The sequence below is a fragment of the Aspergillus eucalypticola genome, assembly GCF_003184535.1.
Source record: "Aspergillus eucalypticola CBS 122712 chromosome Unknown BO83scaffold_14, whole genome shotgun sequence".
Classification (NCBI taxonomy): domain Eukaryota; kingdom Fungi; phylum Ascomycota; class Eurotiomycetes; order Eurotiales; family Aspergillaceae; genus Aspergillus; species Aspergillus eucalypticola.
The window spans coordinates 322011-348867 of NW_020290288.1; the positions used below are offsets into that span (position 1 = coordinate 322011).

The 26857-nt window shown below is 52.5% G+C and overlaps 12 protein-coding genes across 12 annotated transcripts; 8 read left to right on the forward strand and 4 right to left on the reverse strand.

The window, feature by feature from the left end:
* Positions 1 to 67: 67 nt before the first annotated feature.
* BO83DRAFT_378942 (endopeptidase La) lies at positions 68 to 4149 on the forward strand. The gene is made up of 2 exons (XM_025531383.1): positions 68 to 3432; positions 3490 to 4149. Exons 1-2 carry the CDS (start codon positions 253 to 255, stop codon positions 3649 to 3651), a joined length of 3342 nt encoding a protein of 1113 aa, XP_025387543.1. The 5' UTR covers positions 68 to 252; the 3' UTR covers positions 3652 to 4149.
* A 518-nt stretch (positions 4150 to 4667) lies between these two features.
* BO83DRAFT_427600 (uncharacterized protein) lies at positions 4668 to 5148 on the forward strand (the record flags this gene model as incomplete). Its single annotated transcript, XM_025535353.1, has 3 exons — positions 4668 to 4767; positions 4845 to 4904; positions 4991 to 5148. The coding sequence occupies 3 exons, from the start codon at positions 4668 to 4670 to the stop codon at positions 5146 to 5148; spliced, it is 318 nt and encodes a 105-aa protein (XP_025387544.1).
* A 3766-nt stretch (positions 5149 to 8914) lies between these two features.
* Positions 8915 to 11662, forward strand: BO83DRAFT_389299 (protein kinase family protein; the record flags this gene model as incomplete). Its single annotated transcript, XM_025532794.1, has 1 exon — positions 8915 to 11662. The coding sequence occupies one exon, from the start codon at positions 8915 to 8917 to the stop codon at positions 11660 to 11662; it is 2748 nt and encodes a 915-aa protein (XP_025387545.1).
* An 80-nt stretch (positions 11663 to 11742) lies between these two features.
* Positions 11743 to 12179, forward strand: BO83DRAFT_44974 (uncharacterized protein). The gene has a single exon (XM_025536761.1). The coding sequence runs from the start codon at positions 11823 to 11825 to the stop codon at positions 12123 to 12125; it is 303 nt and encodes a 100-aa protein (XP_025387546.1). The 5' UTR covers positions 11743 to 11822; the 3' UTR covers positions 12126 to 12179.
* Positions 12180 to 12340: 161 nt separating this feature from the next.
* BO83DRAFT_408660 (CobW family GTP-binding protein) lies at positions 12341 to 13906 on the reverse strand (the record flags this gene model as incomplete). The annotated part of the gene is made up of 6 exons (XM_025534063.1): positions 12341 to 12721; positions 12766 to 13306; positions 13361 to 13457; positions 13526 to 13537; positions 13592 to 13675; positions 13786 to 13906. The coding sequence occupies 6 exons, from the start codon at positions 13904 to 13906 to the stop codon at positions 12341 to 12343; spliced, it is 1236 nt and encodes a 411-aa protein (XP_025387547.1).
* Positions 13907 to 14003: 97 nt separating this feature from the next.
* BO83DRAFT_378946 (Mob1 family protein) lies at positions 14004 to 15998 on the forward strand. Its single transcript, XM_025531384.1, has 2 exons — positions 14004 to 14478; positions 14552 to 15998. The coding sequence occupies exons 1-2, from the start codon at positions 14245 to 14247 to the stop codon at positions 15851 to 15853; spliced, it is 1536 nt and encodes a 511-aa protein (XP_025387548.1). The 5' UTR covers positions 14004 to 14244; the 3' UTR covers positions 15854 to 15998.
* Positions 15999 to 16146: 148 nt separating this feature from the next.
* BO83DRAFT_339131 (HIT family protein) lies at positions 16147 to 16993 on the forward strand. The gene is made up of 2 exons (XM_025528532.1): positions 16147 to 16366; positions 16445 to 16993. Exons 1-2 carry the CDS (start codon positions 16289 to 16291, stop codon positions 16931 to 16933), a joined length of 567 nt encoding a protein of 188 aa, XP_025387549.1. The 5' UTR covers positions 16147 to 16288; the 3' UTR covers positions 16934 to 16993.
* A 5-nt stretch (positions 16994 to 16998) lies between these two features.
* Positions 16999 to 18017, reverse strand: BO83DRAFT_339136 (HD domain-containing protein). The gene is made up of 2 exons (XM_025528533.1): positions 17890 to 18017; positions 16999 to 17823 (listed from the first exon to the last, which is right to left on the reverse strand). Exons 1-2 carry the CDS (start codon positions 17933 to 17935, stop codon positions 17204 to 17206), a joined length of 666 nt encoding a protein of 221 aa, XP_025387550.1. The 5' UTR covers positions 17936 to 18017; the 3' UTR covers positions 16999 to 17203.
* A 195-nt stretch (positions 18018 to 18212) lies between these two features.
* Positions 18213 to 20261, forward strand: BO83DRAFT_339137 (uncharacterized protein). Its single transcript, XM_025528534.1, has 3 exons — positions 18213 to 18234; positions 18289 to 18526; positions 18576 to 20261. Exons 2-3 carry the CDS (start codon positions 18296 to 18298, stop codon positions 20109 to 20111), a joined length of 1767 nt encoding a protein of 588 aa, XP_025387551.1. The 5' UTR covers positions 18213 to 18234; positions 18289 to 18295; the 3' UTR covers positions 20112 to 20261.
* Positions 20262 to 20331: 70 nt separating this feature from the next.
* On the reverse strand, positions 20332 to 23376 carry BO83DRAFT_378949 (Rad4 family protein). The gene has a single exon (XM_025531385.1). It carries the CDS (start codon positions 23281 to 23283, stop codon positions 20449 to 20451), a length of 2835 nt encoding a protein of 944 aa, XP_025387552.1. The 5' UTR covers positions 23284 to 23376; the 3' UTR covers positions 20332 to 20448.
* A 115-nt stretch (positions 23377 to 23491) lies between these two features.
* BO83DRAFT_339143 (CoA-binding protein) lies at positions 23492 to 25595 on the forward strand. The gene is made up of 3 exons (XM_025528535.1): positions 23492 to 23691; positions 23743 to 24054; positions 24458 to 25595. Exons 1-3 carry the CDS (start codon positions 23595 to 23597, stop codon positions 25552 to 25554), a joined length of 1506 nt encoding a protein of 501 aa, XP_025387553.1. The 5' UTR covers positions 23492 to 23594; the 3' UTR covers positions 25555 to 25595.
* A 261-nt stretch (positions 25596 to 25856) lies between these two features.
* Positions 25857 to 26294, reverse strand: BO83DRAFT_427610 (uncharacterized protein; the record flags this gene model as incomplete). The annotated part of the gene is made up of 2 exons (XM_025535354.1): positions 25857 to 26147; positions 26229 to 26294. 2 exons carry the CDS (start codon positions 26292 to 26294, stop codon positions 25857 to 25859), a joined length of 357 nt encoding a protein of 118 aa, XP_025387554.1.
* Between the last annotated feature and the right edge of the window lie 563 nt (positions 26295 to 26857).

Genomic DNA, 26857 nt, shown 5'->3' on the forward strand with positions numbered 1-26857 from the left:
CGATGATGAAAGCCTGCTTCGGTAATCAAGCACTCGACCGACTTGACCGAAGTGAACTGATCTCCCCCTCGACCTCATTGTGCCCATTGAGCCATCACCTTCCTCTCCTTTTGTCTTCGTTGGGATTTCTCTTTCAGTCAGCTTTCGAGCTACTGTCTTGTATTATATTAATCCTCCACCCCCTCTCCTTCCCACTCACCTGCTTCTTTGCCGCCTCGTTTCATCCGCATCTACATTAGTAAAGCTACTAGCATGCTCCGCGGCCAGACTCTCCCCTGGAGAGCCGCGCTCCAACAAGCCTCGCGTCCCTTCATCCCTCGACCTCTACTTGCTCCCTCAAGATACAATGTCACCGCCCGATCGATACTAAATGCGTCGCGACTTCACCGCTCCCTCCCGACCTCCCGCGCCTTCTCCTCGAGCTCCATCCGGCGGAGAGAGAAGCCCCCACCCGGCGACGAAAAGGACGACCCTGCTCAGAAGGAGCAGAAAGACGCAAACGAGGAGAAGGATGTTGAACGTGCTCCAGACGCCCGACGCAAGGCTGCTGATCCCTCTGGCAAGCAGGGATCGTCACACGAATCCGGAGCTCCGACATCGGGCTTTGCACGGCGGAAGGAGAAAGCGGGCGCGGACAAAGAGCAACGTGGCCTGGAGGAAGACTCGAAGAAGGATGGTAATGCAGTAGAAGGCAAGGGGAACTCATCTGATACCCCATCCCCTATACCTGTGAATGGTGGCTCCGACTCGAGGCCTAGTGGCGCGAATAATGGTGGCAACGAGGATGGCGGTAAGAAGGGCAAGAAGGGCTCCGGCGAGAAGGCCTTGCAGAAGCCATCAGTTCCCGAAGTATATCCTCAGGTGATGGCAATCCCGATCGCAAAGCGACCGTTATTCCCGGGCTTTTACAAAGCAATCACCATCCGAGACCCGAATGTAGCCGCCGCCATACAAGACATGATGAAGCGGGGACAACCATACGTTGGTGCCTTCTTGTTCAAGGATGAGAATGCAGATGGCGATGTGATCGAGAACCTGGATGATGTCTATGATGTTGGGGTCTTTGCTCAGATCACGGCCGCGTACCCTCTCCGGGGCGAAGCGAGTGGGGTCACCGCCGTTCTTTATCCCCACCGTCGTATCAAGGTCTCTTCGCTGCTGCCGCCTAGCGATGCTGCCAAGGCTGGTACAACCGAGGAGAAGACATCAGAGCGCCGTGGGGATGTTGTCGCCAGTTTCGAGGAGGGCACTGCCGAACTCGCCCCCAAGGACCACTATGAACCCACCTCCTTCCTGCGAAAGTATCCCGTCAGCTTGGTTAATGTGGAGAACCTTGCGGAGGAACCCTACGATAAAAAGAGTGCTATCATCCGCGCCGTCACCAGTGAAATTGTAAACGTCTGCAAAGAAATCGCGAGCCTGAATCCGTTGTTCCGCGACCAGATTTCTGCGTTCTATACCGACCAGTTCCCCGGCAATCTGAGCGACGAGCCCGCCAAGCTGGCGGACTTTGCCGCCGCCGTCTCTGCAGGAGAGCTCAACGAAATGCAAGAGGTCTTGGAGTTGATGAACATTGAGGAGCGACTTCCTAAGGCCTTGGTGGTGCTGAAGAAGGAACTTATGAATGCGCAACTCCAATCCAAGATCTCTAAGGACGTGGAAGCTAAAATTCAGAAGCGACAGCGTGAATACTGGTTGATGGAACAGATGAAGGGCATCAAACGGGAGCTGGGCATCGAGTCCGATGGCAAAGATAAGTTGGTCGAGAAGTTCAAGGAAAAGGCAGAGAAGCTTGCTATGCCGGACGCCGTCAAGAAGGTGTTCGACGAGGAACTCAACAAGCTGGCCCACCTGGAGCCTGCTGCCTCTGAGTTCAATGTCACCCGCAACTATCTGGACTGGCTCACTCAGATCCCTTGGGGACAAAAGAGCGTGGAGAACTTTGGTATTCAGCATGCGGTGAAGGTTCTCGATGAAGACCACTATGGTCTCAAGGATGTCAAAGACCGTATCCTCGAGTTCATTGCTGTGGGCAAACTGCGTGGTACCGTGGAGGGCAAGATCCTTTGTCTGGTCGGACCGCCTGGTGTGGGAAAGACCAGTATTGGAAAGTCCATCGCACGGGCACTGAACAGACAGTATTACCGCTTCTCAGTTGGAGGCTTGACCGACGTTGCCGAAATCAAGGGACACCGTAGGACCTATGTAGGCGCTCTTCCTGGACGCATCATCCAGGCCCTCAAGAAGTGCCAGACTGAGAACCCCCTTATCTTGATCGACGAAATCGACAAGATCGGCCGCGGGCACCAGGGAGACCCGTCTTCTGCGCTTCTTGAGTTGCTTGATCCTGAACAGAATTCTTCGTTCCTGGACCACTACATGGATGTCCCGGTGGATTTGTCCAAGGTTCTCTTTGTTTGCACAGCAAACGTGACTGACACGATCCCTCGGCCACTCCTCGACCGTATGGAGCTCATCGAATTGTCGGGGTATGTTGCCGATGAGAAGATGGCCATTGCTCAGCGGTATCTCGCCCCTGCTGCTCGAGAGCTTACCGGTCTGAAGGAGGTTGATGTTAGCTTGACGGAGGAGGCCGTTGAGGAACTCATCAAGTCCTACTGCCGTGAAAGTGGTGTTCGGAATCTGAAGAAGCAGATCGAGAAGGTTTATCGTAAGGCGGCATACAAGATCGTTCGGGATCTCGGCGAAGATGTGCTGGCAGAAGAGAAGGCTCTGACAGATGAGGGCAAGGCCGTTCAAGCGGAGTCACAGAAGGAGACTGAATCTCTCGACTCAAAGTCGCCTGTCGACCCGGAGAAGTCCACGACGGAAACGCCTCGCGTTGCGCTGAAGGTTCCGGAAAGTGTGCAGCTCAGTATCGGCAAAGACAGCCTTACTGACTATGTTGGACCCCCCATCTTCACGGCTGACCGTCTCTACGACACCTTCCCTCCTGGTGTGACCATGGGACTTGCCTGGACTAGCATGGGAGGTGCTGCCTTGTACGTCGAATCAATCCTGGAGAACGCCCTGACGCCTCAGTCCCGACCGGGCATCGATATCACCGGTAACCTGCAAAACGTGATGAAAGAATCTAGCCAAATCGCCTACTCATTTGCCAAGTCGGTTATGGCGAAGCAGTTCCCCGAGAACCGATTCTTTGAGAAGGCTAAGCTGCACATGCATTGCCCCGAGGGTGCTGTGCCGAAGGATGGCCCATCTGCTGGTATTACCATGGCAACATCTCTGCTGTCCTTGGCTTTGAACCACCCACTCGACCCAACCATCGCTATGACGGGAGAATTGACCGTGACCGGAAAGGTCCTGCGCATTGGAGGTTTGCGGGAGAAGACCGTTGCTGCTCGCCGTGCTGGTGCTAAGAAGATTATTTTCCCCGCGGACAACATGTCCGACTGGCTGGAGCTGCCTGAGGTGAGTGTTGGATGACTATTCGGGAGTGCCCGATAAGAAGCTAACTTACAATCACAGAACATCAAGGAGGGCATCGAAGGCCATGCAGTAGGCTGGTACTCGGAGGTGTTCGATATCCTCTTTACCGACTTGGACAAAGGTGCTGCCAACAACATCTGGCAGAAGCAGCTGGCTGAGAAGCCTGAGAAGAAATCCAACGAAGTAGAGGAAGACGAGTGAATTACGCCACCAGTCCTCACGCCTTGATGACATACTGTTCTCCAGCTCACGCCGGGCATTGTTTATTTTCTTTCTGGTCACGTGCAAGGCGTTATCCTGTGGAAAGCATGGTTCGGAGTTGTCTTCATTTTCTTGTCACTTTTCTTCTTTGGTTTTTAGATTCACTTCGTGGCGTTTCGCCCTATGCTTCAAGTTGTGGGCCATACCACAACACCAGGTTGAAGTTGACGTTCGCCTAAACTGGCTGTCTAGCAGTCCTGATACGACGAACGGCAAACTTGCAGCCTAGCACTCACTCCGCTCTGAGAAAAGAAGATGGTTGGAATGGTCCATAAGACCGGCTGTGTATCATTGTTGGATCATGTAATAAGCCGGCCTGGAGGAAGAGGATAGAGCTTTGACTACAGTGCTGCCTGACGCTGTTTTCAGGCTTGCTAATGGACAATATCACATCTTGTATATGTATATACCAAAGCTTTGTCTTTGTTTCTTGTAATAGAGGCTACTTTGCCCAAGCCCTGTTCCTTCTAGACAGCCAATTTATGGCTTAAAACCTAGGTTCTGCCCATATTAGGTAGAGGATTGCCTCTTCACCCCGAAGATATCTGTAATCAAAGGTGAATATTACTGAGGCATGATCGGGCCCTAACAGAGACCTCATATACACGTAGTACTTGGCCCCCCGGTTCCTACAATTCTACCCCACCTTCCAAACATCGAAAGGAGTGCGAGAGAAGTATTTGTGTTACGACACTCATTCACGCGTCCTACCTGTTAAAGAAGAGGCAGGATATCTCATTCACAGCGGCGTAAGTCACGGGACGTCTTTTCTCTCACTCTATAAAGCGCCTCCCAGGCCCCATCTTGCGCTTCTCTAACTCTCCTCACCTCTCGTATCCGTTCCTCACATACCTTCACATCTTCTCTCGTAACTCACATATTCTGCACATATCGTCGATCAGCATCTCTTGTTACCACCCAAAACAAAACAACCGCTACCCTCATCGTCAATCACGATGCAGTTCAAGATCCTCTGCGTTCTGACCCTCCTTGTTGCCTTCGTGGCATCCGCGGCCGTCCCTGAGGTCGCTCCTGATGTCACCAGCACTCATGGAGGTATGTAGATGTCTTTTCTTCTTATGCCATTCACACAGAAAGACAAGATTGCTAACCGACACTTTCTCTGTATAAAGCCTGGTTCGATGTTGAAGACTTTGACGTGAACGATTTCAAACTTGCTACTCGTGATGAAGGTTCGTGCTTCTCTGTCTTTGTTAACATGACATCCCCTGTAGACACATGCAGGAAACTGACCCCTTCTCACTTTCTCTGAACACAGACGAGTCCAATTCTGAATTGGTCAACGAAGACGACGGTGAAACGGTCGAAATTAAGGACAAGAGATGTCATCGCCGTGTTTGCCGTTATAGCTCTCAGTGCTGCCACACTGATACATGCGTTCTGGGCGCCTGCATGGGACCTGGAAAGTGGCCTTAAGTGTGATGCATGTATCCTGTCGACAAGTACGCTTGATGATGGCCTACTTTTGGTTGGCTATCTGGTGCGCATCATGAGTTTGTGCTTGATGGATGGTGATGAAGAAGCAAGCTCTAGTTAGTCGACATGGTTGCTATAACCTGGGTGGTGTTGTGCTTTCGTTTCATACCTGCCACTTTTTCTCGGCTTAGTCTAAGACACCGAGTTGGCACCTCTGTTTCTTTCGTGTTACTTCAATTCTCCACTCTTTTTTTCTTTTCTGTGAGTCGTTGTTTGCCGAACAGGGCAATCGTCACCGTGGACTGATCCCTTGTCACCTGCTGCGCGGGACGACATGAGGAACGGACTATGGAGACTTGAGAGCCTAGACCTAGCATCCTCAACGCTTGCTCTTCACTTGCTTCACTTACTTGATAGTGTTCTGGCAATTCTAATCACTTAACCCTCACTGGAGAAGAACCTTGGCCGACATGGCCTAGAATCTATTAGTGTAACCTACCATATTCAACGCCATCACCTACAACTACACTACAACCATAACTAGATAGTGATCCGTGACGATAATACTAACCGCATACTATCACATATGCATAGACCGTCCACTAACCACTAGGATTGTAGATATCGCACCAATGATCATGAAACCTTATCCGTCCTATAGGAGTAAGCTTCCTACCCGACCTACATGTCACTACCAGTAGTACTTACCACTACTGCTACTTCGGTCCGGACTCATCAGGGCGCCCCCCTCTCTAATGGGTCCCCCAGGCTTTGCCCTGGATTGGATGCAAGCAGGGGGAGCTAGTTGGTAGAAAGACCACGACAACGGATCTGACAGGCTGGATGAAGATGGGAGTGTGTCATTCGGACTGTCCTGGCTATACCATCCGAGAATCTCCGCATGGTTCGGTTGCCTGGTTATTAATCTGACTTTCTTACCAGATAAACCCGAGTGGTAGGAGCTATGATGGCGATGATGATGGCAATGATGTATGTCCCGCTATTGTGGTAATGAATGACTAAGAGTTCTCACGATTTAGTTCTTGCAAGTCATCATCTTAAGGTTTACTGAGGTCATCGATGATATTATCAGATAATATGTTTGGTCTATTCTAACAGACGGACTAAATCTCTTAGTTGTATACACTGGACTTTGACACAGTTGTACAAGAACATGCATACCATGTCAGTAGGCAGTGCAGCGGGCCTGCATATACAGTCCCATGCCATCATCTTCTCTCAAAGCAGGCTCAACCACGACAACAACGGTTTGTCTATCCAGCAACTAGTACTAAATAGCTACTACCTGTACTAGGAATAGCAGCTATGCTGTTTACTGGCACAGAAAATAAAAAAACGGGGATGTTTTACTACGCTACAAGGTGGAGCATAATGATTGGGCGCATCATCCTGAGGTGTTGTTGTTCCTTCGATCTGAATGGGAGCATCACTTTGAAAAAGTAAAGTTAAACCGCGGGGGGAATACTAGCTACCTACTAACTAACTATAGGTAGTAGTGTCTATGAGGACCCGACGAGGGTCTTGGTGCCGTGATGAAGTATGAACTATTAACGAAGAATGGGGTCTTCCAGGGACCAGTTTACTTATCTTTGTTGAATTATTGGATCCAAGTGTACTACTTCATCTCACGCCCCTCCCCTCCCTCTTCCCTTGTCTTTCCCACCCCCTCCTCCATGGCAGCAACCTGGTTATGCATTTGATCGGGAGAGGGAGGGGGACCTGGCAGACAGATGTTTGTACAGCGTGGCCTTGCCTGGTGGTGTTGTTGTATTTGCGGATCCGGCGATACGCTCGGGTAAACCAGAAAATTTACATCTGGAAAAGCCTAGTGATGATGAGGTGATGGGTGGATTCTGGAGGGAGAGAGAGGGGGGGGTCCTCGGTGATAGTGAAGGAGAGTTAGTTAGGGGACGATCGGAGACGAAAACCCGACCAGCTCAGTAAGTCGGATACCAGAGTAGCAGTAGAGTAACAGTTGGATCGGGAGAGGAAGATGACAGGAACGAACGGGGAGGCTTCGAGAAGAAAGTTGGGCTGTGCGTCTGCAGTAGTGGATGCCGTGAGATGAATCGAGTAGTGCTCCAGCCTGCTTGCGGTGGACTATGAAGAAATCAAGGCGTTATCTGAGGAATCAGATAGATAGCGATTATTGTAGTGTTTAGTTTACAAGTCAGTTTCCGGTTATTTCCTACGAATCTCTTTACGTTTTGAGTTTCTTAGTAGGGTTGATTCCCGATCGGAGTCATTCTCCCCCAATATCTACTATTACTACTACTTTGTATCTCCCAACGGGAATATACTACTGACTGACTAAACCACCTAGTAACAATGCTCGTCTCATCTTTAATTACTACTACTACTATTCTCATCCATCCATCAGGCACTCACTGTCAGGCCGCCGTGCATCTCCACTGGCTCAAAGACGGCGGCTGTGATTGCGGTTCCAGATTCGCTGTCTCGCCATGGCCCAGAGAGACTTGACTAGACTCCTCCATACTTAGTACGTAGTATCTAGTAGTTTTTCGCATCATCCTTCGTGCTTTAGTCCGTTTGAGGTTTCCATTGGTTTGAGGGTTATTTTCCTACGCAAGGATCCGATTGTGCGTTCGCCGTTTCTTCCATCGGTCTTCCATTGGGCCTGTTCCATTCTGGCCCAGTCCTGCCAATCTCTTTCCCTCTTTCTCTCTCACGCACACACTCTCTCTTGTGACAACTAACTAACTATTACTTGCTTGCTATTATTCATTCCATCTTCATCCTCTCACATCTTCTCTCCCTCTCACTCTCTCTTGCTCCATCCCTGCATCTCGTGGGCGGTGAATTCACCAACACTTTCCTCACCTCCTCTTTCACCATCTTCTCTTACAACTACTAGTCTCCTCTCCTCTCCTCTCCCTCTCTCTACCACCCCCATTTATGGATCAACTGATCGACTGGCTGCGATACTAATCCAATTCTCGGCCTTTCCTTTCCTATTCCTTCAGCCCAACCAGCCTTGCAGCCGGGTGTCACCTACGACCAAGTTAGTCGGTTTACTATCGACTCATCCTCGCCCCCATTCGTCGTATTCCGCTTCCTCGTCATCCTTATTTGTCCTGCGCGTCTCTCTATGCCCTCTCTATCCCACTGCATTGTCACTCCCTCTGCCTTTGATCCCCATTAGTAGCAACCTGACAACGACAGCAACAACACCAACACCACCACCATTACCTCCACTACCCCAGGTCATAAGAACAAGATCAAATTACATCCCCGACCATCATCTTGTCACTGTGCGCCCAGTGGGACTCGGTTTGACTGGGCAAAGCAGTGCCTGGACAACACAAACTCGGGTTCTCACCGACTTCTTCAGGGAGATTCATTTCTATTTATTTATATCATTGAATCCGATTTTAAAGTTTTTTTCCTTTTATTTTTCTCTTTCGTTAACTTGATTTTCTTTATTGCTTATTGGTCTACTTCAGCAGAATTTCTCATTTTTTGTTTTCTTTGCTTTTGATTCCCTGCTTTCTTTTTCTTCTTCCCCTTTCGCTCGTCTCATTCAACAGGGCTTAAATCTAATACCCATAATTATTCCTGTTATTTCCTTTCCCTCTTCGCCAAACCTGTGAGAGACCTCGCACAGGGTTACAGTCACTGCTGACCGCAAGAATTTCGTCGCAATTCTTATGGACATCGCCGTTTCATCCCCCTCGGGTGTTCCAGTCGTTCTCCGTACGACAATTTAGCGACCGTGTCGATCCGTATGGCCATCTCCATTGCCGACAGTTCCTGTAGCCCGACGAGGTCGCTCGGTCTGTTGTTGGACCCGGAGAAGGTTGACCTTCCCCGTCCCAAGCAGAGCATGTGGCATCGCCTGGGCCTTCGCAGGTGGCTGGGCCGCGATGATCGAGATTTCTCCTCACATTCCCCCGCTGGCGACGCTGCCCCCACCGCAAATAAACCCAATTCTCCAGCCGCCCACAACGAGCATAATGGTAATCAGAACAGTAACAACCACCACCACCACAACTCACCCCCCAACGGCAAGAACACCAACAACAAGCCGCACCACAGCAACAACAAAGCCCACGATAATCTCAAGCGTCGCCTGTCCAGAAAGGTAGGAGTTGGTCTGCCGCGAGCCACTACCTTTAAACGACAGAATTCCGAGCGGCGAGACAATCTATCACCCCTAGAACCCGAGCCCCGTCGTGCAGTGTCTGCCGACCGTCGTCGCGCCGTGAGCTCCCACCGGTCCAGATCCCCACCGCCCACCGTGGACCCCAGACTGTCCGCTCCCGAGGTTCAGTGGCGCGAAGACCCGAGCGAGACCACGGTCGAGCGACTGCCTGAGGCGAATGAGGACAGCGACTTTCTCTCGGAATGGAACCCCTGTCCTGACGTGGCGGAAGCTCCCGAGGAGCTACCGGACGATACGCTCGAGATGGAACTGGAAAAGCGATGGATTTTGAACTTGAGCATGCATTTTCGGGATCGCTCGGAGCGGGAAAAGTTTTTCGTCACATATGCTGAGACTCCGACTCGGTGGCGGAGAGTCACCATATCCTGCGACTACCGCGGTGCGCCCCCGGATTCCCTGGAACAAGACCTGAGGGAATTGCGGTATCAGCGAGACAAGTGTGCCCGAATTTACGAGTCGATTCGCGAGTCGCTGTCAGAGATTCAGTTTTACGACACAGTCACCAACTTGAAGCTGGAAACTCGCGATGGCCGCCTGCATGTGCACGTTACCGAGGATGTCAACGAAATCATTCCCTATCCGCCTGTTTCTTGTATCGGACATTTGCCACAGGCACGACTGGTCCCGGAGAACCAGCTCCATTTCGACGCGCATCTATCCGGCTTCGTCTACAACGTCCAGTTAGATGGCAAGGCATACATCAAGAAGGAGATTCCTGGGCCCGACACAGTAGATGAGTTTCTGTACGAGATCAACGCGCTTCACGCCTTACAGGGCACCCCTTATGTTGTCCGGGTAGAAGGAATCGTGGTCGACGACCTGCAGCAGGTGGTCAAGGGTCTTCTCATTAGCTATGCAGAGAAGGGAGCTTTGGTCGACATTCTCTACGAGAACCGTGGCATGATTTCCTGGGAGCGGCGGGAACGCTGGGCCAGGCAGATCGTCCACGGTCTTTGTGAGATCCACGAGGCTGGCTACGTACAAGGAGACTTTACTCTTTCCAACATTGTTGTTGATGCCGACGACAATGCCAAGATCATTGATATCAATCGCCGGGGCTGTCCGGTAGGATGGGAACCTCCTGAGATTGCGGCGAAAATCGAGAGTAATCAGCGAATATCGATGTATATTGGAGTGAAGACGGATCTGTTTCAGCTAGGCATGACATTGTGGGCTCTGGCAATGGAGGAAGATGAGCCAGAACGACAGCCTCGTCCTCTAATGATTCCACCGGACGCACGGGTACCGGACTACTACCGTAGGTTGGTCTCTATCTGTTTGAGTGCCACCCCCCGACACCGGCTGTCGGCCAAGGAACTTCTAGGCTTTTTCCCCCGAAATATGTGGATGACCGAGCAGTCGTTTCCTCCGATACGTCCTGCACAGACAGGCCTCGGCGTCGCCTTACAGAACGGCGCTTGGCCACTGTACGATCCTCGAGCGGCTTTTCTGTCTCACCACACGCAGCCTGTAGTCAATGGGGCGTCTTTCGACACTCAGTTATCGCTGGATGATACATACTCATTACAGCATGACGGCAGTGACTTTGCTTCTTCTCCAGATAGAGAACATTACATCATGTCCAGGGAGCAGCAAGCCGGGGTGGCTAGGACAGCGGAGCACGAACTGCTCGAAAGGGAGCCCCTAATAGCAGCCCAGCGCAGAGTAAACGCAGTCACCTACTCACCAATGGCTAATGGAGTCTTGCCTCAGACAACTCTGAGAGGCTCTCATGCAGTACACAACACCGTTCCAAGCTATATGGAGGACGAGCCTGATTTGGTCGCCAACGCTCATCCTCCTTATCCGCGACGAACAATGGACGGTGCAGTTGATCAAATCTCCTGTGAAGCGGATCATTTGCCGAAAGAAGTTGCCGGTGTAGAGGGGCATCTATCGCCATCATTGAATCGCTATTCATCCAACAACCTATCAGAAATGGGACGGTCTCAAGAATCTCCAATGTCATCAGCAGATACCCAATCAATGGATTTATGCCCAGCTCACCTGACGGACCTGGGACAGGCGCTGATTGACAACCAACATTGGCCGATGGAAGCGCCGTCGCGTTCCGTTTCTTCACTTCTTCACTCGATACTACCGATTAATCCTGCAGCCAATGTCACCGACCAGAAAATGATAGACTCAGACGCAGACCGATTCTCGCATCTGAGTATGAGTTCCACCTTGGGATACCCTCACCAAGGCCTCCAAGAACCCACGACCTATTTGAGCGAATCTCATTTACCCATCAATCCAGCATTTACAGAAGACGCCTTAGGCGTTCATATGACAGGAAGGGAGTGTTGAGCCATTGCAGGATGTGCCACTTGTTCATAGTAGTCATCCATGACTTTCGAGCCATGGGGACCGAACAGTGCCACTCCTGCTATTTTCACTGTACAGTTAGTTCTTTTGAAGCGTTGCTCTACGGAGTATTCAGCGGGCATCATGGCGAATATGGAGTTGGATGATTTCGGGGTTTGCTTTTTTTCTTTCATCTTTGTTTTATCTTGGCTTGATCTACCACACGCTGATCATCCCCTCAAAAGCCCTCACGCAGGTTTCACCACTGCAGTTGCGATTACAGTCTCGGGAACCCAGTTGCCATCAGAGCAGTGGGGATATTTCTGGACATGGCGTTTTGTTTTTCGTTTCGCTTTTTGCTTTCTGCCTGCCTATTACTTACCTGCCCACTAACGACTTACGACCGGATGGATATTGTGACTTTTTGAACTTTGCGCCGTTTCACTCTTGTACACTGGTTTGTTAATACTATTCTAAGCAGCAACTGTATTAATCTGAAAGGATGAATTATTTGATTGGCCTCTCTTCCCACATAAATAATACATCGTCTCTAGTAGTAGTAGTAGTAGTATGCAACTGTAATACTCTATCTACTCTTCTCTTCATACATACATTCATCATCATCGTCATCGTTACAAATACCCTCATCAATAAATCAATCAACTACTTCGTAGAAGTACTCTACCGACCCAACCACTCCTCCAAACTCCTCTGCCACGCCCTCCCCCCATCATCACCACCCAACCCCCGTCCAATCAAAACAATCTTACACTGATTCTTCCCATCCGCCGGCTCCGAATCCCTAATCTCAAAAACATCCCGCACTGCCTGAATAATCTTCGTCGACCCATCACTCAGCACCAGAATCCCCTTTAACCGATGGATATCGAATCCCGTCGGCCCAGATACTTCCTCCGCAAGCGGCATCACAGAGTCCCAGAGGACGGATTGAAGCCAGGTGTCCACGCGGGATACTTGGGCCGGGGTGATGGGAGGTGTAGTGAGGGCGATGGTTGAAATGGACTGCGAGTAATAATAATCCATCAGTTGAAACAATCCTAGCTTTTGGACGAAACCAAAGGAAGTGAGGGAAACGAGGTCTATACCGGATCCATATGACTATGTCCCTTCTGAGCAAAATCCAACGAATCCAAATGATCATACGCATGCAAATCCAGCACCACGCCCTCTATCTTCGGCGTTTTGCTATGGTCAGTGATATGGATTTTAGCTGCGCTGTTGATGGCCGTCACCCGGTCTTGGACTGTGGCGAGTTCGTCCGCGGTTACGAGGTCGGCTTTGTTGATGATGATTACGTCGGCGTGCGAGATTTGCATGTGTGCCATGGAGAGGACGGGGCCGGTGTGCGTGTGCGTGTGGTTGGATTCGGTTTCGGTTTCTGCTTCTGCACCACCGTGGCTAGAGACTGTTTCTTCGGGAGTGGGCTCGTCGAGCAGGTGCAGGATGTGTTTTGCGTCGACCAGTGTGACGATTCCGTCTAGGTAGATGCTGCTTCCTAGGTTATCGTCGACCCAGAAGACTGGGGCGATGTTGCCTGGGTCGGCGAGCCCGGTCGTTTCAAGCAGGATGTAGTCGAAGGCGCCGCGGCGTTCCATTAGGGATTCGATGGCCATGACGCCGTTGTCTCTGTAGTTGGGTTAGATGGGTGGGTCGTTGGGTAGGGAGGAAATGGGGGTTTACTTGACGGAGCAGCAGATGCAGCCATTGCCGACTTCCATCCATTCGGTCACTTCTTGACCGTCTTGGTTGACGGTTAGGGGTTTCTCGATGTCGGTTGCTAGGTGGGTGTTAATTTGGTTGTTTGTTGTTCATATAGTGAGAGGTAAAGTGTGTAGGTTGTCTTACAGTCACCGAACTCTACATTATCTTAGCAATGTGATAATTTTGTGGTCTATAGTAATGGTCACTCACCGTTCATGATCACGGCAATCTTCTTGCCATGCTTCTCGGTGAGGATATAGTTGAGGAGGGTGGTCTTGCCGGCTCCCAGATAGCCTGACACGAGGGGACATGTTAGTTAATGTGGATCTACGGGATATTTTCTTTTCTTTTCTGCTGCTGGTCTACAAAGCAGATGGATCTGCATGTGTGGCATCACATCATACCAGTCACAAGCGTGATGGGCACGCGGTTCTGAGGCGGCGTGTCTAGTGACGTCGATGGCGGGGCCACATCGGGGGCGGTCGAGATGTCAACCAGCTGGGGTGGGGCATCGTCGTCGTCCATATTGAACGCTGTGATTTTTGCAAGCTGGGGAGAAAAATGACCGGAGTATAAACTAGAATAGTTAGAATGCCAGATGAATGCTAAGATATGGAGAATGTCGGGGAATGACGTTACCCCAACAGGAACCGCTAGGGCTTAGGGCACCGGCAGTCATTTGGCAGCAATGCAAACCAGACAATCGCGGCCAGTCCCCGTCCGGCCAGCTCCATCTTATCTCCTCATTTCAGCTTGTTGTTGTTCTTCTCCAATTCCCTTTCGTCTCTCCTTTACATTCCTCCTCTTCATTCCCTTCTTTCTTTCTGTTTTCACTCATTTGAGACTCTGCGAATCCTCTCGCTATGGCTACTGCGGGAGTCTCGCAGGCCACCTCTCCACGTCTGCCTAGTCCGCCCCCGTTCACGGAGGTCCAGATCGGGCCCAAGTCACCCTCGGTCGGCGAGTCCTTTGACCACGAGACGGAGCAATTGCTGGGCGCTTCACAAACATCGGAGGATGGCTCAACCAGGAGGATTCGTCCGGGTACTAGAGCTGGGGATATGGCTGTTGGACCGCCTCTGATCCCTCTCTCTCAGGTACGGTTTGCGTAAACGAAGCACAGCTGTCTCCGAGTAGCTCCGCTGACCCAGCCACCCCTTTCTGCGATAGCTTGATTCCCCCTTCCAACTCCAAGAACACCTCAAGGCTCTCTACAATCATTACACACGGCCCGAAGGCTCTGATACAGTTGTTCCCATCAATCGGGATGTCGCCATGCAGCTCGCAGAACCCCCGGACGGCGTCGACCGGTCGCTATGGCTCTACGAGCTGTGTCGCTTCCTGACTATGAAAGTCAACAATCTCATCATCGCCTTCTTCGCCGACTCTCCTCCCTGCTCCTCCCAGACTTGCCCCGAGATGCGGGCATCCGAGTGGCAGTACCTCTGTGCCGTGCACGATCCGCCCAAATCCTGCTGCGCCATCGACTATTGCTGCCATACCCTCGATTGGGCCACGAATATCCTTACGTCGCCTAAATACTTTCCCAGCCGACTGACTCTCGGTTCGGAGACGGGCGGCGGCGCACAGGCCAGCATGAGACATTTGACCAACATCTTCCGACGGCTGTATCGCATCTTTGCGCACGCCTGGTTCCAACACCGGGAGGTGTTCTGGCAGGTGGAGGGACATGACGGGCTATATATCTTCTTCAAGACGGTCTGCGACATGTACAGTCTCATTCCGGAGGATAATTACACGGTTCCTGCGGAGGCGGAGGGCGTGGATGTTCAGCAGCCGGCCGCGCCGGAGCACACGGACAATCGTCGGATGACCATCTTGCGCAAGGAGAACGAGCCGTTGTCGCTGGAGAGTATGGAGCCAGCGTCGATCAGCACGGGAGCAACCACGAGGCGTCACAAAAATAGCCCGTCGATCAGCTCGAGCGTGACGACCATCAACGAGGGCGCAGAGGACGACGAGCAGCCGAGGCAGCAGGCTGTAGCGGCGGCAACGGCTGCGGTTGCAGCTGCGAATGCCGCGGCGGCTGCTTCCGCTCCTGCTCCTGCTCCTGCCCCTGTTCCCACCCCTGTCCCTGCACCGAAGGAGGCCGAGCCAACGCCAGCGGCCGAGGAGCAGCAAAAGTCTGAGCCGGAGCCGGAGCCGGAGCCGGAGCCTTCCGTTGACGACAACGGATCTAAGATCACTGTTTCGGAGGTACACGCCGACGATGACGAGGCTACCCAGGAGTCAGTAGAGAAGCCGGAAGAGAAATCAGAGGAGAAGCCAGAGACAGCGGAGCCCGAGGCCGAGCCCAAGGCTGAGGCTGAGGCGGAAGAGCCGGCCAAGCCTGAAAGCGAAGCCCCCGCAGAGACGGAGGCGAAGCCCGAGGTAGAGGCAGAAACACAGCAACCGAGCGAGCAAATTAGCGAACAGGAAGCGCCAGCGCAGGAAGCAGCGCAGGAGGCGTAGCGACGAGCAGATCCCTTTCTACTGATTTCTTTTTTGACATGATACATGATGGCATGTGTCGATATCACGGTTGTAATATGTGAGCATGTTTGTGGGGAAGGCTCTGATGTAATATACGAGCGAGTAATGATACCCTTATGAGTGGATTGGACTGCTATGTCTGTAGTTTAGATGTAGATGTAGATGGTGGTTGTAAACGATGAATGGTATGGTATCTCCGCCTAACTCCGATGATGTCAACAGCGATGTTTCCTCCACCGGAAGTAGTTCCACCTCATCTTCATCTTCAACACAACCAACTATCCTTCTTCTACAATCAATTGCACATACCACCAACCCATACACTATACACATACATATATACCCTCAAATAACCTCCCACATATATACATACATGTCCACCCCGGCCCCACCCCAACAACACCAACACCAACAATGTCCATCCCAACCACCATAACCCAAATCCTCAAAGCCGGACCCATCCACTTCGGTCCCTTTACCGTCACAACCCAGGTACACCCTCCCCCACCCTCAAACCCATATATACATACCCACCCCTCAAACACTTACTAAAAGATGGAAAAAAAATAGGTCTTCCACCTAACTCCCTACAGCTACGCCCTCGTAAACCTAAAACCCATCCTCCCAGGCCACGTCCTCATCTCCCCCCGACGGGTCGTTCCCCGCGTGACAGACCTCACCCCGACCGAGACCTCAGATCTATTCCTGACCGTGCGGCGCGTAGCGCGCATGATCGAGCGTGTATATGGAGCGTCGAGTCTAAATATCGCTATCCAGGATGGCGCGGATGCGGGCCAGAGCGTGCCGCATGTTCATGCGCATGTGATACCCAGGAAGAGGGGGGATTTGGATAGTAGGGGTGGGATGGATGCGGTTTATGAGATGTTGGATGGGGAGGAGGGCGATTTGAGGGATGTTTTTGCCAAGGATGGTGAGGAGGGGAGGAGGAGGAGGTTTCCGAGGGTGGATAATGAGGACAGGGTGGCTAGGTCCGCGGAGGAGATGGAGGAAGAGGCGTGGAGGTTGGCGGGGGAGATGGAGAAGGAGGATTTAGATTAGAGAGTGTGTATATTATGTATGTATGCTGTGTTGTACTTGTATAGAGGGCATGTATGTATGTGTAGGTCTATTGGAGCTATTATCTAAAGTAAACACTCCCCCAACGCCTCGCACGGAGTGTAATGTAATATGCACAGCATCCGTATCATGGAAAAGAAATAAATGAACAAGACCCGAAAACCCCCATTCTCGTACCATCCACGGTCGTAATCATCACTTTAACGCCGTACTCTTTATCGTACTATGTGCCACGTCTGATCATGCTCATGCTTATGCCGTCGCCTTGCTCTTCCAGAATTTCTCGCGCTCCTGCAGCACCGTGGCCGCCCATTCCTTCGTCTCCGGCAACTGCACCTTGTTCGCAACGTGGCAGAACTCCGTGAGATCGATGTTGTTGGCGCGCTCGTACTCCACCATCTGCAACAGCAGCTCCATCTTGTCGACGTCGTGGACGAACTGTGCCTCCAGAGTCTCGTTGGCCTCGTACTCGTTAAACACCTTCAGGATCTCCTGTCCGGTCAACATGCCACCGGGAACGCCGCCCAGGAGGTTGTTGGCAATGTAGTCCATGACGGCGGCCTCGCGACGCGCCTTCTCGGTCTTGTCGACCCGGTCGACGGGGGTGATGTCGCCGACGAGGGATTCGGCCATGTCGTGGATCAGGGCCATCTTCATGCAGTGGGGCAGGTTGAGGCGGGAGGCCAGGGTTGGCGGCGCGAGCATGGTCATCACCGACATGCGGTACATGTGGTCGGAGATGGATTCGCCGGAGTTAATGCCGAAGCGGCGCCATCCTTCACGCTTGGTGGTCTTGAGACGTTCGAGGAGGTGGAAGAAGGGAATCGGAGAGGCGGAGTTCTCCTCTGGGGGGTGAGGGAGGCTTGCCAGGACTGGTGCAGGAGCTAAATGTTAGCTAGTGCATGAGAATGGTGGAGGAGGGGTTAGATTCTGCTCACCGGACTGGGTGGTCCAGAGGGGATTGGAGGGGTTTTCGGAGCCCATGTTGTCAAGGGAGGTCTGGAGGGGAGAGTGGAAGAGAGGAGTCAAGGTAGAGAAAGGGAAATCAAACACGATGAGCACGAACAGCAGAGGAGAAGAAAAAGAAAAGAAAGCGAAGAGGAGAAGGAACCGGAGGAGAAAGAGAAACTGCGGGGAGAGAAAAAGCGGTCGAGCGGATTGGTTGGTTCCAGCCAGCCAGCGGATCCATCCATTACTTGCTGCTCTTCATTGTTGATCTCCAGCTCTCCGTTGTTGTTACTCCCTCTCGTCCCTGCAGTTCCTCGACTGGTCCCTCTGTTCAGGTATGTTTCAGTAATTAGAATGCTATACTACTTTTCTCTCTAACCAAGCATCAGATGTACCATGCAGTCACGAACCCCTCGCCCCAAACCCCCGAACTGGTCCCCTCAGCCTCCCCTCTCCGTTTTCGTCCGCAACCTCCAACTCCTCCAGCTCGATCGCCATGATGACTGGCCTCACATCTCTCTCCGCTCCCTCGCAGATACATCGCAGAACCAGCGTCAGCGTATAAGGTCTATAGAATGGGCTCTTTATCACCTGGTTACCCTCTGGGACCCCGACACCGCCCGGGATGTATGTTCCATCCCCTCAGTGGCTTTGATGCCCGACTGACGGCATGCAGAAACTCCGGCCCTTCTTCCCTCCGCTTGAGCCCCTGCAGTCCGTCAATCTTCGTGCTGCTTTATTCCGTGTGCTCTCCGAATTGAAGAAACAGGGCGAGCTCGGCAGAGAAACCATTCTTCGCAAGTCAATGCTGGATGATTGCAAAGGCGAGAAATTCGAGGAACTATTGGCCGTCTTCTCTACTGCGGTGCTGCGGAAGACCCTCGCCGCTTCCTCAGATCCGGCACTACAAAATGTGGCCATGAAGCTTTCATTGGCTTCCGGGCTGACGCGCGAGGAATACCAGCTCATGCTCCCCCTCGTCCTTGCCCATCGGGTCTCCCTAAACCAAATCGGCGAGCGTCGCAACAAAGCACGGGACACCCATGAAAAGTTTACCCAGTTGCTAGAACTTAAAAAGCTGCAGCTTGATGAACGAGCTAAGGAGAACCCTCCCCAACTCCCCGACACTGGCGCCGACATAGATGCGCTGGCTCGCGACCTTAGGGCTAACTGGCTGGGGGGTGAGGACTGGGCGGATACCCTTGTCGACGGTGGTGCGCGGGGCAGCAGCGACGCTTTTCTAGAACTGCCGTTCGACATCGCATGGGCGAAAGCAAAGGAATCCAGCGTGGATGGTCTCCGTGCGAATTCATCACCGGATCTGCTAGTCGATCTGGAGTCTCGCGTCTTCCGCCAACGTGCCCGGCTGCAGCGCTGGCGCCAGTACAGTGCCTCTATGCGCAAACATGAGCGGGTACAATCCACAAGCTCAACCAAATCTCAACCGCTTGTCTTCCGAGAGCACCAAGCACTCACCGTCGCCAGCATCTCCAAAGCCGTCCGGCAGCCAGTGGAACGCGCCTCGCCCAAAGCAGACGACCGGGCGTTGCTCTTCTCCATGAATGAGGCCATTGCACGGATCAACGGCCGACCCGCAGCGCATCGTCATCGCCACACTCATAGCGAATCGAAATTACGCAACCCTGCAACAGTATCCTCCAGCTCAGCGGCCGGGAGCAACAGATCATCTCCCCAAGCCGAAGACACTACCCGCTCAACCACCACTAGAACCTCAACACCCTCCATCCCAGAGCCCCAGCCCAGCGTGCCCTCATTCTCAACCACCGAAGTCCCCGAAAAGGACCCTTCTCCCCCTCCTGAACGAACTAGCCGGTTCACACTCGTAGAACGAACCCGCAAGTCCATGTCCCTCATCGTACCACCCACCCAACCCAGACCAAGAGAAAGTTTCCGGTCCCACCGACCTCGGCCTTCTTACCCCATCAACCAGTTCGAGACGCCTCAAAGATCACACACCATCCCCAGTCGGGCCTCTACGCCACGCGACGAGCTCTTTGACGAGGAAGCGGACTACGCCAGCGTATTCAAGTCGCGGCCGCGTGTGGCGCACAGTCCGGTCGCCTCTCCCGCAGTACACATCAGCCCCATTGGGGATTTCGACCTGAGTCCGGACGAGGAAATCGACCTGGATGGGGGAGACGAGGAGTATGTGCAGGATACTCCGTTGGTGTCGAGACGGAGGATATTATGATTGTTACGTCGGTTCATGTTTCGTTTTGTCTTCATCTAATTCTTATGTGTGATGTTCTTTTGGGAGACGATTCTACTTACCTCCCTTATATGCCTATACCTACTACATACGATTAATGTCTATAGATTCTGGAAGAAAGCAGTACACGACACAGCAATTGATTATTATTTTAGTGAAGTATGAGTACACCATTATCGTGCTTTTTGCCATCCCTATCATTGTCATTATTATCATCCAGTACCTCCGTCCCTGTGCCAATTACATACCACCAACGCCAGACATGATAACATACAGACAGTCATACACACATTTAAAACTTATCAGAACAAATTACTATCTATCGACGACCACTCCTTCTCGTACTCCTCCGCGTCGTTGGCGGCGGCGGCGGTGGTGCCACCGGCTCATATTCCGACTCGGACTCTGCATCTGATCCCTCAGAATCCGGTATCTCTACCGGGGACGAGAGGTCTTCCGAGTCAGAGCTCAACGAGATCGGATTCTCCACCTTGCCATCGTCATCGTCACCTTCTTCTTCATCATCATCACTATCAGCAATCTCCGCATCAACAGCCTCCGGTGTGACAGACTCAGTCGGTACATGTTGGTGGTGTTGTTCGTTATGATCAACAATCAATCCCCCATCATCATGATCATCTCCCTCCTGACCAGGAAGAAGGAAGCCACCACCTCGATCTACGTCCTCATCCTCCTCATCCTCACCAGGCAGTAAGAACCCGCCACCATGGACTTCGTCGTCGTGCTCAACCGGAGCAGGAGCGGAAGCAGACGCAGAAGCATCCTGATCAGACAACCGACCACGACGATTCGTAAACGGATTATGAGCATCCCGCTCATGATCCAACCCCTCATCTGCATTACCACCATACTCCTCCTGCACGCGCTGCTTGATCCGTAGCCCGAAGAGAAACTTCCGCCAGGTTTGCAGAATACGCGCCTCGGCTTTGCGCTGCTCCCGTTTACGTTTCTCTGCGTCATCCGCTAACCAAGCGTCTTTAACGAGGTCCTCGTTCTCCTCCGCGACAACCACGCCCTGAATAACAGGAACCGCCATCTTCGATCCGAACTCAAATCCTGTGACTGCTTCTGCGTAATCGACACCGAGTTTCTTGCATACGCGCACGGTTCCAGGCCAAGGGATATGGACCGCGCCGCGGGGCACCATGCTAGGGACGAAGCAGTCGATGTTTCCGTATTCATTCTTGGGGATGACGCCATCGCAGATTGGATCGGGGATGATATATTCCGTTTGGTGGATAGCATAGAGGCCCTGTTTGGGCTTTTCGCCATTCTGGCGCTCGAATTCGTCGACTTCGCGTTTGCGAAGGAGAGTGACGGCGCGGATGGGCACTCGTTTTAAGGGCATCTCGCCCGCCTTGGGTCTCCGGCCTTCTTTGTGCCAGCTTTCGGCGGATAGGCATTTCAGGACGTCTTTGCGTCGGAAGACTTTCTCTTCTTTGGCTTTGGCGCCTTTGCCTGTTTTGAAGGTGCGGACGTGGCGTGCGCCGGGTTTGAGGGCTTCTTCGCGCCGGAGGAAGCGTTCGAGGACGAACTCGGTGGATGTGCGTAGGCTTTGGAGCGTGTCGCCTTCTTTGCCGGGTTTGCGTTCGGGTTGGTTCGGGAGGAGGTCCTTGGTGTCTTCGAGGTCGTCGACGGCGGTGCGTAGGGGTGTAGGGCGTTGGTAGACGCGGAGAATTACGCGGAACCAGTCGATTTCGTAGAATTTGCCTTTGCGGCCTGGTATGGGGATCTTCTCGACGGGGATTCGGTAGCCTTTGGTTTTGCCGGGCCAGGTGCGGCGGCGGAGATAGCGTGTTGTCACGTCTTTGGCGGTTTTGTCGGGCGAGTAGGCCACCACGTAGCAGATGACTTGCTTCGCCTTTTCGGCTTTGCCGCCGCGAGGTTCGAAGGCTGCCTGGAGCTCCGGGGTCGTGGCGACAGGGTTGCGGAGAATTAGCGGGTCGACGGGGATTATTTGGTGGGTGATGGGCGAGGCGACTTCGGTCCAGTAGATGGGAAAGGGTAGGTCCTCATCGTATTTGTTGAAGTATTTGCTGCGGGCGGGCTTTGTGTCGTCTTCACTGCTATCGGACTCCATATCAATGGCGTCTTCTGTCTCTGCGTTCTCTGTCGATGGCTCGGTGTCTGCGCTTGGCTTGGTAGTATAGGTCTCGCTCTTGGTCCAGCCGAAGCCAAGGGGCTGCAGACTGGCGACCAGTCGGGCTTCGATATCGAGCGCACGCAGCAGAGCCGTGAACAGCTGGGCGCCTACGTCTCGAGAGCCCTGCATGTTCTCTGCAGCGTGGCGGAACTCTTCAATGTTGGCTATCCTCTCGCCGTGCTTTTCGGGATCGTGGTCGTCCTTGTGGAATGATTTGATCTGAGCCTCCAATTGAGCCATGGGGCGGTAGCCGTGTTTTCGTAGGCCAGGGGCGGTGATCTTGAACTTGCTCTTCCAGTAGGCGGCGAGGACTTTGAGAAGGATGATTATAGGGTCACCGCTGCTCATGTCAGGTTGGCCGGGTTCAAGTCGCGACGAGCCTTCAGCCCAATCCCGTTCTGATTGACGACGCTGTTTCCCTTTTCCTTTCTTCGACTTCTTCTCAGGAGGCGGCTCTGGAGCCTCGAGGCCGGATGCAATGCGCCATTTCTTGACCTCCTTGTGTATTGGTTGGGGTAGCTTGCGGCGCAGGATCTCGTGGAGGCGGGAGTCGTTGGCCCAGACATTGCGAATGGCGTTGTGGTGGAGCAGAAACTGTACATGTAGACAATGGGTCTGGATGCGGATTTGGCGTTCGATCTTTGACGGGCCCTTTTTGCCTTCGAGTAGGTCAGTCAGGTGAATCTCGTTCTTGTCTAATGTCAACTCCAGGTCCTGGTGCTGGTCGGGGTTGAGGATGGAGGGCGTCACTGGGGTGGCGTTGGCATTGGACTCGATGGCGTCTTCCCAGTCAACCTCGTCGGAGTCGCTGCTTTCTTCATCCGATCCATCTGGTACCTGGGGCGTTTCTGTCTCTTCGGGGACGTCACTCAAGGACGATTCGGTGTCGGTGTCTTCGATGACAGCGGCGATGGGAGGCGTCGCATGACGACGTTTTGCGGCGGGCGGATCCTCGGAAGAGAGACGCTTTCGGGGGACGTAGGGGGGCATGCAAGCAGCGGAAAGCAGACGACTAGAGAATTGTATTTAATCTAGAGGATTATATAACAAAGAAGAGAAAATGCGAAAGGAATTGGTGGAGGGTTGATGAGGGAGAAGTTGGAGGAAGGAGGAAGTCGAAGGAGAAGTTGGCGCCATCGAGGCTCGGCTTCTCCGCGTCTCTTCCCCATCTTTTATCTTTCAATTTCCCCCCCACATCATCGTCATCCTCCTCTACTATCCGTCCGCCTGACGAACCATCCTATCCTACTACTCTTTCCAGACTATCTGTAAATATCTTCTATCACCAAGACGATCTCAAGATGTCTGCTACGATGGATGCCGCGCGCCGCTTCTTCCTGTCGCCGCAGTTTGCCGTGGCAGGGGCCAGCAACGATCGCAGCAAGTTTGGCTACAAGAGTAGGTCCTTTTGCCATCACTTTGCAGGCCGTTGCGCCGGCTGACCAGCAGTCTTTGCCTGGTATCATCAACACTCTCTGCCCGTTACTCCCCTCAACCCTCGCGCCCCGGAGATCGAGCTGCCGTCGCAAAATTATAAGACGGTCCCATCACCCCGCGACTTGCCCAACCCCGACCAGACTTCCCTGTCTATCGTGACCCCTCCCCCAGTCACTCTTGCCCTCCTCAAAGAGGCTCACAGTGTGGGGATCCCCGCTGTCTGGCTACAGCCAGGCACGTATGATAAGAGTGTGCTGGACTTTCTAGATGGTCATTTCGCAGCAGCGGTAGTGGGAGATGGTGGTGTGGGCGGCGAGGGTTGGTGTGTGCTGGTGGATGGCGAGGATGCATTGCGAGAGGCCCATCGCGAGTGGAAGGCTCAACTGTAGTTAGGCTTCATATGAACTAAATAATTAGGAACAATAGTAATGAATATTGTTGCGGTGAAAAAAAAAAAAAAAAAATAAAATAGTAACGGGGAATGATGAAGAAAAGGGAAAAAGAAAGAAAGAGGGAGGCTGGCGGTGGCTCTTCTTGTTGGGGACAATCCCGTGTTTTTTCTCCTCTTCTTTTCTTCTTCTTCTTCTCTTTTTCCTCCTCCTCTACTTTCTCACCTCAACAACTATCTCCATCGCCCACGTTCTTTTGCTTCATCATATGCAACCCCCCTGCATCTCCTGTCCTTCCCAGCCACTGCTCGTCTCCACACCTTGAAGAAGGATGCCAGCCAGTCCATTCTTCCTCGAGTCCCCCATTCCTCCGCAACTCGATCTGGCCGGCGCTCCATCACAGCTTTTCCAAGTCCCGCCCACCCCATCAGCCTCATCGGCTTTGTATCGATCGATCTCTATCCCCAACCGCAAGAGATCCCGTCTAGAAGTTGATCGTCGTCCTTGGCTGGATGTCGACACTCCCTCTAGTCATGTCGCCTCTGTGATCTCCCCCGACGATCTCCTCCTTGGTGTGGAGGATACCTCCGTCGATCATGTCTATCGCCCCAACCGTTATCGCAAGCCTGCTCGATCTCTCGCTCTCGATGACAGTGTTGAATCTCTCAGCGAAACCGTGGACATTCGCCGTAAACGCAGTCGCTGGGATCCGTCTTTGATCGCAGCCTCTCCCACCGGTCACGATGAGAAAATGACGATCTCGACCACGACTATGACCACGACCGCGACCGTGACCGCGGCTCCTGCGGTCAATGCTTACCCACAGCCTGCTCCCGTCCGCTGGAGTCGAGCGGTGCTAGGCGTGGTAGGCAAAGTTTGGGACTTTTGTTGGAGCGGAGCTTTCCGAGGGTTTTATGCAGGCGGTGGGCAAGGCTATACCATGACGGCGGAGGATGCACAGCCCCAGCTGGCATCCCCATCGATCGAGAAGGAGAGCATGCCCACTTCTCAGCGGCAACAGGGTTCCTCTAGCCCTTTTCCGGGACAATATGCAGAAGATGATCTCAAGCACAGTTGGGTGATCGTGTCCGCGCGAGAGGAATTTATGGACGAAGCCAGTCCTTCTCAGCGCAGACGAGTCCATCGTCGGACCCCAGCACATACCCACTCTCGTCGGCGGTCGCAGGGCAAGCGAACGCTGATTTCGCATGCGCCGTCGATGCCGACGAAATCCCAATTCTCAACACCAGCTAAGCCGCGGGAGAGCCCTGTATCTGTGGAGACGCAACGCTACATGGCGCAAAAGCGCCGCATGGAGCGTGAAGAGGATGCCAGCCTTGCCCGGTTGAACCGGCAGCTACAGGCAATGATCAAGGAAGGGAAACAGGCGCTGGGGACACGCGTGGAAGTGGACGACTTGGACATGGAGGATTAATGCGCTTTCTCACTTTTACTTTTTTTTTTTTTTTTTTTTTTACGACATGTGTGACACAAACCTGATACCCTTCGTTGAACACCTATATGACGATACTTGACGATTGGCGACGCTCGTTACGACTACGAATCATGAAACCAACCGATAATGACTGGCGTGGGTCTTTATTTTCGAACCGATTGCGCGTGTGATACGATATTGTTATAGTTAGCTACTTATTAGCACAAAACAGAACCTGAACCAGAAACCTTGAACTTTGTAAATGCATCAATCATTCATCATCTCATACACCCCCAATCCAACTACTTCTCAGCCCCATTCTGCGTTCCAGCCCCTACACCCGCCGAATCCTCAGACCCGTAGATCGGATCAGCAGGACCATCCCCGTTATTATCATCATCGGCACCAGGTCCCTTATCATCACCAGCCGGAGCATCATCAGGATCTTCATCACTGGGATCCTCACTATCCTTCTTCGGACTAGGATTCAAGAAGGGAAGGTGCACGCCAGACAAGAACCCAGAGAGCCCACCATCCTTTGCTAGTCCGTCGAGGAGGTTCTCGCCTGAAAGACGCGCCGCTTTGCTTGTGGACTGGTTGGTGAATTTGTTAGCTTTGCCTTTCTTTTGTGTTGATCAGTAGTCATGGTGTGAAGTGATTTGAGATAGACGTACAGGAACCGGCATCGCCACTACGCCCATGACAAGGGTAGCGGGCACAGCGAGGGTGAGGAACTTCATTGTCTTTGTGGTTTTCGTTCGCTTTTGATTCCTGTATGCGAATATGTAGTAATGGGACAATATCCAAAGTGGATGGATGAATGAACGCCTGTTCGAAAGAAAGAAGGAAAGAATACTCAGTAGGGAACGGGAATAATACCCGCTATTAAATCAAATCCATGATTCTCAGTAATGTAGTAGGAGTAGATATCTGGTATGCTACGCGTGTCAGTATCCAATTTTTCCTTCCTTCCTTCCCACCTTGCCCCTTGATTTGGTGGGTGGGCGAGGGGACGCGGTGTCCTGCATTCCTTTGTCTGATAGTCTATCTATCTACATATAGTATCTACTAGTAGTTTTGTTTGTATAGGCTGTCGGCAGGGGGCGATTGAACACAAATACTGCCTTTCTACTTGACCCCCCCCTTCTTTGGAAGAAGGCTTGTTTGTGCTTGGCTCAGTTATAGAGTTGGGTACAGAGCACTTTATTTCTTATATAAGTGGTAGGTAAGGTATTGTTTCTCTCATGTCTTGGGGGCTCGATCCAGGTCTCAGGGATGAGTCCCTAGGGTAAGGAAGGTAGGT

What these genes read in the sequence shown, in the direction of transcription:
- BO83DRAFT_378946 (XM_025531384.1), top strand. Translation starts at nt 14,245, where the DNA reads ATGGCTACTGCGGGAGTCTCGCAGGCCACCTCTCCACGTCTGCCTAGT. An exon ending in CTCTGATCCCTCTCTCTCAG is followed by an intron (nt 14,479 to 14,551) that starts GTACGGTTTGCG and finishes TTTCTGCGATAG; the next exon opens with CTTGATTCCCCCTTCCAACT.
- BO83DRAFT_339137 (XM_025528534.1), top strand. Translation starts at nt 18,296, where the DNA reads ATGCAGTCACGAACCCCTCGCCCCAAACCCCCGAACTGGTCCCCTCAG. An exon ending in ACCCCGACACCGCCCGGGAT is followed by an intron (nt 18,527 to 18,575) that starts GTATGTTCCATC and finishes GACGGCATGCAG; the next exon opens with AAACTCCGGCCCTTCTTCCC.
- BO83DRAFT_44974 (XM_025536761.1), top strand. Translation starts at nt 11,823, where the DNA reads ATGATTTCGGGGTTTGCTTTTTTTCTTTCATCTTTGTTTTATCTTGGC.
- BO83DRAFT_339136 (XM_025528533.1), bottom strand. Translation starts at nt 17,935, where the DNA reads ATGGGCTCCGAAAACCCCTCCAATCCCCTCTGGACCACCCAGTCCG. An exon ending in CCTCTGGACCACCCAGTCCG is followed by an intron (nt 17,824 to 17,889) that starts GTGAGCAGAATC and finishes CTCCTGCACCAG; the next exon opens with TCCTGGCAAGCCTCCCTCAC.
- BO83DRAFT_339131 (XM_025528532.1), top strand. Translation starts at nt 16,289, where the DNA reads ATGTCCATCCCAACCACCATAACCCAAATCCTCAAAGCCGGACCCATC. An exon ending in CCTTTACCGTCACAACCCAG is followed by an intron (nt 16,367 to 16,444) that starts GTACACCCTCCC and finishes GAAAAAAAATAG; the next exon opens with GTCTTCCACCTAACTCCCTA.
- BO83DRAFT_378949 (XM_025531385.1), bottom strand. Translation starts at nt 23,283, where the DNA reads ATGCCCCCCTACGTCCCCCGAAAGCGTCTCTCTTCCGAGGATCCGCCC.
- BO83DRAFT_339143 (XM_025528535.1), top strand. Translation starts at nt 23,595, where the DNA reads ATGTCTGCTACGATGGATGCCGCGCGCCGCTTCTTCCTGTCGCCGCAG. An exon ending in CAGCAAGTTTGGCTACAAGA is followed by an intron (nt 23,692 to 23,742) that starts GTAGGTCCTTTT and finishes GCTGACCAGCAG; the next exon opens with TCTTTGCCTGGTATCATCAA. An exon ending in TGTGGGCGGCGAGGGTTGGT is followed by an intron (nt 24,055 to 24,457) that starts GTGTGCTGGTGG and finishes GAAGGATGCCAG; the next exon opens with CCAGTCCATTCTTCCTCGAG.
- BO83DRAFT_378942 (XM_025531383.1), top strand. Translation starts at nt 253, where the DNA reads ATGCTCCGCGGCCAGACTCTCCCCTGGAGAGCCGCGCTCCAACAAGCC. An exon ending in ACTGGCTGGAGCTGCCTGAG is followed by an intron (nt 3,433 to 3,489) that starts GTGAGTGTTGGA and finishes TTACAATCACAG; the next exon opens with AACATCAAGGAGGGCATCGA.